This window comes from Agelaius phoeniceus, chromosome 3, assembly GCF_051311805.1.
Source record: "Agelaius phoeniceus isolate bAgePho1 chromosome 3, bAgePho1.hap1, whole genome shotgun sequence".
NCBI classification, from domain to species: Eukaryota; Metazoa; Chordata; class Aves; order Passeriformes; family Icteridae; genus Agelaius; species Agelaius phoeniceus.
Window position 1 is genome coordinate 110731896 of NC_135267.1, and position 9617 is coordinate 110741512.

The 9617-nt window shown below is 53.5% G+C and overlaps 1 protein-coding gene across 3 annotated transcripts in view; it reads right to left on the bottom strand.

Annotated features, from left to right (window-relative positions):
• Positions 1 to 7973, bottom strand: part of PPP2R5D (protein phosphatase 2 regulatory subunit B'delta) — a 27210-nt gene extending 19237 nt beyond the window's left edge. The window contains exons 1-3 of one of the 3 annotated variants that reach the window (XM_054629778.2): positions 7820 to 7973; positions 6947 to 7045; positions 284 to 503 (exon numbers count right to left, since the gene is read on the bottom strand). In XM_054629778.2, the coding sequence (XP_054485753.2) occupies positions 284 to 503; positions 6947 to 7045; positions 7820 to 7846 (346 nt within the window). In that variant the 5' untranslated portion in view covers positions 7847 to 7973. Of the gene's footprint in view, positions 1 to 283; positions 504 to 6946; positions 7046 to 7432; positions 7609 to 7819 lie in introns of those variants that run through there. The other 2 variants (XM_077176156.1, XM_077176155.1) reach the window with 2 other exon arrangements.
• Positions 7974 to 9617: the final 1644 nt, after the last annotated feature.

A 9617-nucleotide genomic window follows, 5' to 3' on the forward strand; every position in this document is an offset into this window, starting at 1 on the left:
TGGGTGGATGTAGGAACCAAGGACAGTCTGCACCAAGGTCTCTGCACTTTACCATCTTCCTGCACAACCTGCTGAAGAATCTGAGGCAATCCTCAGTACAGAGAAGCAGGTTTAAATACCTCAACTGGGAAGGTAAGTATGAAGTTTGCATTGAGAATACTCTGATTATTTTAGACCATCCATCAATTCTCTCTGTGCTAACAAGCCAAGCACCTTTCCATGTAACTAGCTGGAGAAACTGCAGCTTGCCATGCAGGTCACTTCCACCCCACTGCCTCTTTACCTTTGAGGGCTGGGAGTTTTTGCAGCTCCCGGTTTTTGCTCAGATTGAAACGGGAAGAGCTGTGCCGGCGCTCCTTCTTCACAATCTGGGGCCCCCCTGAGTACTTGATTTTGTTCAGCTGGGTTGGGGGGGGAGCACTGTTGCTGGGCCGCTTGTTTGAAGTTGGCTGCTGCTGTGGCTGCTGCTGTGCCTGCTGAGGCTGCTGCTGAGGCTGCTGGGCCTGGGGAGGGAGAAAAAAACAACTCAGAAGCTTTTACTTACAAGCCTCATAAGCAGATGCCCATCAGCATCTTCTTGGAATGAAGAAACCTGGCAGGTTTTTCACTGTTGCACTTGCAGTTGAGTGCATCTCACCAGCTCTAGAGCTGCTGGTTGCCTATGCAGCATACCTGCAAAGTAAACATCAGTTTTACTCATGTCTGCAAGGTACCACAAAGACAGTGGAGCCTCTCAGCACAGCCAGTGCTACGGGTGTGGAAAGCAAAGTCACATCTTGTGACAAATTACATGGAGCAGAAATAAGAACTTTCTGTGCTCCAAACAGAAATCTCAGCGTGCTGCTGTCCCTGCAGCACTCTGTACAACACACAACAAACAAGTTTAGAAAACCAGCAATTTGCTTCCTTGTCCCTGTGCAGGGAATCACTTGTGAAAAAGCAAAGCATGTAGTACAGAGCAGACATAAAGGCCTTGGAAAGGCAATAGTGGAGACCACGACAATCATTGCTGCACTCATGGTCCATTAGCACCTGTAACCCACATGGATCATACACACAAACATACAGAACCTTAGATCCCAGGCTGTGGGCTCTCCCAGCCCATCCTGGTTGCTCTCTCCCATCTCTGCCTCACTGCTGTCTGGACTTCTGTAGATGGGCTTTTCCCACATCACTCCTTTTAGCCACACAAACTCTCTGCCTGCATTCTCCTCTCCCACTGCACTAACAGAGGCACTTTCTCATGTTTAGCATGTGACCAGAAACTCAAGCCAGTGTTTGCTCAGCTCAGCTCTCTTCTGACCTTGCTGAAGCTCTCTTGGTTCAAGTCCCACTTGGACCATAATGACTCAATAACTGACCCTTTAATTTCACACTGACCCAACCTATGGAAAACTCAGACAAAAGAGGGCAACATCCTGCCAGGAAGCAGAGGGATTAGCTGGAACCAGCACCCAGCCTACCCTGGCTGTGCTGCATGAGCCACCTCCTTCCTGCTGGTACATGAAGCCAAGGAGCTGCAGCATGAACCTGTTTAGGACACAGCAAGAACAGCACAATGGATGGGGAGCAGAGGTGAGTGAAACTCGTGGACATCACCTCCTTCTTTCCCCATAATTCTCAGCTGCCACAGAGAGCACAGTGGCAGGAACGCAGGCCTCACCAGAACAGTGACCAGCAGTGTTTTAAGGGAGTGCAGGAGCTCAGCAGAGCTTGCCACCCTCCAGATGGCCAGTCTCTTCCTGGCTGAGCTGCAGCTACTCTGCACAGTGCTTTCCCTGGTTTCCAAAGAGGTGCAGCACAGCACTGCAGTGCAAGAGCAAGAGTTACTGTACCTGCAGCATGTAGGTAGGAACAGGGAAAGCTGTCTACAAGGAGATGCTGCTCTACAGATTGGGATCTGTAGAGCAAGTGTAAAGACTCCTCATGGACAACAGGGCCCAAGGCAAAACATCAATTTTTTTGCCAAGCCATTACTTTGAATGAGAAATCAAAAAATTTGGTTCTGATCTGGCTCTGTTTGAAGGAAATCTTGAGTGGTTCTGTTTCAAGCTCAGCTCCAAGTCAAGGTGGGGGGAAGACAACAGGATTTGAACTCTCTACAGTTAACATTTGTTTCAATTCCCTTCACAGAGCAGCGTTGTCCCATGATGAGAGGAGGGAGCCAGATGAGCTTGTGATAAAAGCTGCAGTGTCTGCCAAACAAAGCAGGCCCAGACTACAAACTGAAGGCAACTTATCCTAAAGAGTCTCAGTCTCTGCTCAGTTAAGCCAGGACAAAGCCTTGCTGGCGAGCCTCCAAGACTGTAAAGTTCATTTCTCACCCTGAATATGTGGGTGTCAGGGCAGTGTGAGCCACCCAAAATATTGTCCAGATGCCTTTGGGAATCCTCACCTCTGCATCACTCTCCTTCCACAGGGAAGCAGGGAAAAAATCTGAATGCTGAGCCACCACAGAGCAAAGATGGTAGAGAGAGAAACAGAAGATGCACTGGTGGCCTCCCAGGTAACACTGAAGGAAGCAGGACACATGGGCCCTCCTAGCTGATGGGACATGCCTGTGGACTCCTCATCCACCCAAAAACCCCACAGGCAAATGTTCAGAGCATGGTGTGTTTACTGTTTGTGAACAGGGAGCTGGAGAAGTCCACCAGTCTTCAACAGTCCACAGTCTTCAACATCTTGCACGAAGAGAGACAAAACATAGTTTCAGGTTTAGCTGCCAGCTATTTAAGAAACAGCCATGCACATAGAGAAGTCTCACAGCTGAGATTGCTAGGGAAAACCTGATGGCTGGAGTGGTCAGATATACTCATATGCTGCAGGGCTCAGAGGGTTTATGATGGGCTGCTTGTACAGGCACTTTCTGGGATCAAATTGAATCCCTGCTTTCAGGAGGTGCTTCCTGTGGCAGGCCTGCTGTCCTGCTGCCTTCAACACCTCCTACCTTGGCCACATGAATCAGTAGAGGCTTATTTTAAGTTTCCTAACACTTTCTTCCCTGAAGTTTCCATCCCTGAAAACACAGCAGACTACTGAACCTGAAAGCTTTTCTCTTTATGTACAGACTCTTTCCCTGATACCAACACCAGCTCCATGGCTGCAGGCACCTCCCTCCCTGAGCAGGCCCAGCCCCTCCTGACAAGCAGGGCTCACACACCGTGACAAAGCCAACAGCTTGGGGGACACTGTTTGCTGTGCCTGTTACACTGAACATGCTGAAGTAACCAGAGAACAGCACAAGGTGTTTGCACCAAGCACAGTGGGGTAGCCCCACTTCCCCCACTGCAGTGAAGCAGCTCCTTGTGCCACAGGCCACCCCTAAAAGAAACTGAATTACAACTCCTGCACACAGGCTCCCTGCCTCCAGAGCACTCCCTCCCCACTGGTTCCCACCACCTCTCCTCCTAGTTAGGAACTTGCCTGCACAAGTCAATGAGCCCCAGGCCCTGAGCTTGCTCTGTGCCATTCCTCTTCACCCCAGAGAGCAGAGATCCTCTTCCCCCAGCCCCCCTGAGCTGTGCTGGCTCCTCCTGCTCTCCCCTAGCCGTGCATGACCTCACCTCTGCAGGCACTCCTACTGCAGCTGGGTGCATCGCCACTCGGGAAGCCCTTTCTGCCTCACTGGTCCCTTGAGCATCCCCTGCTTGCTAAGCTTCCCAGCCCAGATCTGCTCTCAGCTCCTCCTCCTCAGATGACTCTTCCCTTCCCATCCCTCAAGTCAGTACCTGCTCTCTTTGTCTGCTGTTACACAGCTTCCCTATTAAAATGAGGCTCTCTGCCTCAGAAGTAGCACGAACACTCTGTAATGCCTGTCTCTGAATAATGAACTCCAGGTACTGCAGTAACAAGTCCCATGGAGATATGTGCAAAACATGAAAATACAGCAGCTCACTGAAAAGGTACACCCTCTCCCAGAGCTGCAAATCTCATCAGCAAGGCTCCAAGCTGCCCTTGAGGCTGCAGAGCAACTCCCATCTTTGCTGCTGCTAATGCCTGCTCCCACTTCCAGGTCATTAACTCTTTTCCCCACCCAGCTGCCTCTCCCAGTCTTTCTGGCCAGGAGGAGTAACTCTTTCTCATCCTCTCATTCAATGCTGCCTTGGTCTCTGACATTATTTTTTTTATTTTTCTCCTTAAATAGCTACCCAGAAATTCTCTGCATTCACATACTCATCATATTCCAGAGGGACTGAATTAAACATACCTTTCATTTCCCACTCCCTGCTCTCATGTTTTACTCCACTGCTCCTTGTCTCTTCCACAGCAAACTGCCCCCACAAAGCCAGGGGCTGGCCAAGCTCTGCTGGCTATTCACATCAGAGAGATGCTCATCTTGGAGTAAAACTGAGAGCACTGCACTACCCCTGGACTTAAGAGAGAATCCAACACTTGCCCTCCCTTGTGGATGTGCCTGCTTTTCAACACATCTGCCCTTCCACATCAGCTCCACTACAAGCTCCTTTGCTGCACAGAACAAAGCACTTTGCTTAGGGGGTTCTGGACTGGCTCCTACCCTCTTCACCTCCCTCCACAGAGATCCCCATAGGAGCTCTTTGTCCACTGCATTTGCCCAGATCCATCAAAACAGAGCTGCTCTGTAACAAGCTTTACTCATCCCACCAGCTAGACAAGTTGCCTGCAAAACAAATCATAACTTTCTGGTACCAGAAAAAATTAAAGTTGATTCTTTTCCCTGCTCCATGGAGCATGGTGTGAGAGAAAAAAGCACTGGAAGAGGGCTGCCCACATGGCTGCTCCCCTGCTGCAAGCCCATTAAACATCTACTGAGATATGAAGAAAAAGGAAAGATTTTTTTTTTAGTGCACCCAATTTTCACCCTAGAACAGGCAACCAACCAACCATAGCTCCACAAGGGAATTCACAGGGCATGAAACTCTCACAATGGCAGCAGAGGTATCCAGGTTGGGCTCAGCCCATCAACCCCACCAGACAACACCACTCCCAGCGTTTCACAAGTCAAACCACCTCTTGCTTCTGACATAAGGAAGGAGTTTTGCTCCCAGCACACATTACCTAATTCTTCACCCATTGTGAAAGTCAAAATACCTTTCTGTGTTTCCTGAAGAGCAAGAAAATCGCATTCAAACTGGCATACATTTCTTCTTATCAAGCAAAGAGCTCTCTTCCATTCTGCAGCAGAGTACTCCAGAGATAGGAAAGCACCAAGAGGGAACAAACTTCACTGCAGACTCAACAGAGAAAGGAAGAAGAAGAGACCTGTGGCAGTACACACTGCAGAGGTGTCTCCTTTCTGCTCTGCTCTCTGTTCCTATGATCAAAGGAGACACAGCTTTCCATCTTAAAGGAGGGCTGGATTTTGTCTGGAGTATGAGGAAGTGGCTAGGTATGTTTTGTGGGAGGGAATTTTAGACACATCACTCCTAAGTTTCTCCTGCACCCAGGCAAATATTACATGCCATTTCAGGTCACAAAAGGAAGCCTGTCACCTGTGACATTCTTCCCTTCTTACTGCACCACTTGTAACCAGGAGAGCAGTGCCACAACAGCCTGATTTGGATGGGCACATCAGAGTGACCTGCTTTGCTGGCTATTCATTGCAAATCCCAGACTTTCCTACACCTTTCCAGAGCTGTGAACTCAGCAAAGAGTTCCACATAAATAAAAGGTAAGTCTGACCCCATAATGCCAACACAGGAGTTCTCTCACTTCCTTGGAGTCTGCAGGCAGCTCTCCCATCAAGCTGCTTTCAGCTGCATACACAGAATAATACAGATAGAGGCAAAGGCCAGGATGGAGGATCTACAAAACTGCTGCCTGTTCCAAGGCACACAAAGTAAGAGTGATTCCTTGCTGGCCACATGGCAGGTCAGGCATGAGCACAAAACTGAGTGGCTTGTAGTGGGTTTATTTTCTGAGGCTCTGCAATGCAGATCTGTGCTTTGGAGTGGACTCTAAAATAACATTGACTACAGCCATGCCACTGTACTACACATTTCTTCCTAGACTTGATTAGCCCTACATCTCTCCTATGCCCAACCCTCCAAATGACAAGTGCAACGTGTCCCAGACAAGACTAGAGCACACAAGCTTCTATGGATGTAGAAGTGGCACAGCTTGTTTGCCAAACTGCAGCTTTGAAATAAATAAACCACACATACATGCATGCTTCCTCAGATGTGTGTAACATTCTTCTGAGACGATTCTCAAATTCCACAACCACTGCCTGAACGCCAGACAAACTCAGAACTACCAGAAAAGTTCCAATGAACACAACTTTGTGCTAATTCTAAGGACAGCTTATCATACTATCATATTCTGCTGAGGCCATTCTAATGTATCTACCCTGGCAACATCCAAACTCAGAGTGAGACTGCACATCTGGGAATACAGACTGTGCCTTCTTGTGAGGAATGCTGCATTCAGCAACAAGGCTGCTATACCAAAGGAGAGCCATTTAATCTCTAGTAGTTCATTCTTTCAAGTGCTCCTATCCATTACTTCCTCATCTCACTCCTCCAGAAAACGCCTCAGAAGAACAGATCTTTTCCCATTGCTTCTCACTACTCTCCCACTCTGACACAAAGTGACAACAGAGTTGATGGCACTTTGCTCTGACAGGAGCAAGGAGGCTGCTCCCATCTGCCAGGCTTCCACCTCCTTGATAATCATGGCATGTCCCTTTGTGCAGCCAACTTTGCCATGCCCTGCCCACCTCTGTGAGCACCACTTGCCCTCAGCTTTGCGCCAAATGTCTTTTTGCAGGTCTGTAGGGTATGAGACTCATCAGCTGGTCTCATCCATAGTCATTGTTCCCTTTGGGCCAATTTTCCTTCTCTGACTCCTTAAGATCCTGGTGAAATGTGTTATCTGGTGGAACACCTTGAAGCAGCTAAAATGAAAGATTTTATTCCTCCCCAAAGTTTGCACATGCACACTACTGTACCCAAGGTGAAAGCCTTACCTCTTCTGAATTCTCTGCCCCACCATCCTTCCCGCTACTGCTGCTGCTGCTGCTGCCGCTGCCAGGCTTTGTGGTGCTTTTGGTAGACTTTGGAGACTCCTGAAAGGATGAGAACACAATCAGAGAAAACTCCACCTTGCTCAGAATTTCAGCATCTCTCTGCAGAGCTCAGGTGTGAGCTGCCACAGAGCACTCCTGCAGCACGCCCTGCTCCGGACATCCACTCCCAGCCCTTTCTCCCTGGGAAAGCCATTCCGAACGGCTCCCGCGGCGCTGACGCCCAGGGCGAGGCCAAGCTCCCAGCCAGGAGCGATGCTGGCATCTCCCGTCCCGGTCACCGCGGGCTGACCCCGGCGGGTGACAGGGCCCGGTGCCCACCCAGCCCTTCCCCGGGGCGCGGCCTCATCGGAGATATGCGGTGCCAGGGCACGCTCAGCCCCGGCCCAGCCGCCCTCGGTGGCGGCAGAGGCGGATCCGGGCCCTCACCCCGCCGGCGGAGGGAGCAGCGGGGCCGCGGCGTGGGTGCGGCCGTACCTCACCCACCGGGAGCATCCCCGCGGCCGGCGGAGCGCGCAGGGCGGGCCGGGCCGGGCCGGGCTCGCACGGAGGCACCGCCGGCCGCCCCTCGCACCCTCCCGCCCGCCTCCCCCGGGCCCGCGCGCGCCCCCGCCGCCCTCCTGCGCCACCCGACCCGCCCGCCGCGGGCGCGCGCCCGCGCCCCCGCCCCCTGCCGGCCACAGCCCCGTGCGCGCCCCCGCCCGAGGGCTGAGCCCAGGCAAGGCCGCGCCGGGGAGGGGCGGCGGGAGCGAGCCGTCGGCCGCCGCGCCGCGCGCGGGAGCTCCCCCGGCGCCGCCGCCGCCCCCGGGGCCGCACCTTCTCCTTCTTCAGCTTGTAGGGCATGGTGAGCGCCGGCCCCCAACCGCTCCGCGCCCGCCGCCGCCGCCGCCGCCTGCGCCCGGGCCCGGCTGCAGCGCCCCGCTCCCATTGGGCCAGGCGCGCCGGCCTGCCTAGCAACAGCCTCCGCCGCCGCCGCGTGCCGCTGACGCAGGGCGGCCGATTTTTCTGATTGGCCACGGGGCGCGCGGGCGCCGGGCACGCCCTAGGGGGCGGGGCTGCGGGAGCGGCTCTTCCGGGGCAGCGGCCCCGGCGCGGGTTCGGGATCGGCTCCTTCCCGCGGGAGGGAGCCGGGGCCTATGGGGCTCCCCGGGACACGGCGAACGCCTGCAGGGGGCTCCTGGAGAGCGGGAGGAAAAGTGTCTGGGCTCCTTGTCCTGCCCTGCATCGCTCGAGAAGGAGGAGCCCTAATAGCCTGAGCTGGCCCCAGGGTCTGCACCCCACCTGTGCGGGGCGGGCGCTTGTCAGTGCTCTCATGCACAGTTCTGGGGTGGTTGCCGGTGGGAATAAGGGGGCAAGTGAAGCTGGTGGATCCAAGGGTGACAATGTGCCTGTGAGCACTGCGAGGCCCAGCCGGGGGTTTGTGGCTGCTGATACGGAGAAGGCTGTTCCTGGGACAGGGGGTCAGGACACTGCCCTGCTCACATGGGGCTGCCCGATTAGCTCATTGGCAGGCGGTTCTGCATCCTCATAGGGGAGGATGGTGTCCAACAGCCTGCACGTGTCACCTTCAAGCTGATGGTGCAGGTGGGCAAAAAGCACTGGGTAGTATCAGAGGTGCTTCACAGTCTTCTCAGGCATTGGGTGAACTGACCTGGCATGGCATGTGGGGAAGAAGTTCCCTAAGAATGTTTTGAAAGATGAGTGCATCAGCTTATCAATCTTATAATCTTCATTGACCTGACAGTCCCTGGCACTCCACAGGATCCCCAGGAGAAGAGCAAGGTCCTGGTTTCTGTTGTTCTTGCTCTATGTCATGCACAAATGGCCACAGCCCCAACACAACTATCTGGGTGCTTGTGAGCAGGAAACTGTGCCAGTGTGAGCAGGCAAAAGGCACTTGCTTGAATAGTTTGTAGTTATCATCATTCCTTGTCAAAAGCTGTCATATGGAATTCTGGATTGGCTTTCCTTGGTCCTGGAGGTTGGTGAAACTCAGCTTCACCAAACTGGTATTTGGCCCCTGACTTTGTCCCAGTGTCAAGTGACTGATTGTGCCTAACTTCTGTCTAACACTGTGGCACAAGGTGGCCATCAAGGTCATCTCCAAAAAGAAGGCACTGGAAGAAAACCTTGGGAAATGCCTGCCCCACTGGATGCAGGCAGGGTGAGAAGGTGGCATTGTCAGGGGACAGCAGGAGAAGCCCCTGAACATCATGGAGTTCTGCAGGGCAGGAGGCACACGTGAGAGTCTCCAGGGGCTAAGGGGGATATGGGAGCACCCTGTGGGGAGCTTCATGGGCAGCAGTGCTACCGGATGGCTCAATGGGGCAGGGGTGTTTGAGGTTCAAAGGAGCAGGGAGTGGTTGAGGGAGTCCTGGGCATTGGGGGCACTGTGAGGCAAAGGGCAGGGATCTGAGGGGCAGGGAGTTCTTGGGAGCTTCGGGAGGATGGAGGCGTGGTGGGCACTTGGTGGGGGACCGACGAGGGTCAGGGGAGCAGCGGTGGGCAAAGGGGATGGGGGTGCAAGGCAAAGGGGAGCCAGCGGGGGGCAGGGCCGTCCCATGCCAAGCACATGTGTCCACGGATCCCGAAGGGCTCATCCCGCTGTGCCAAG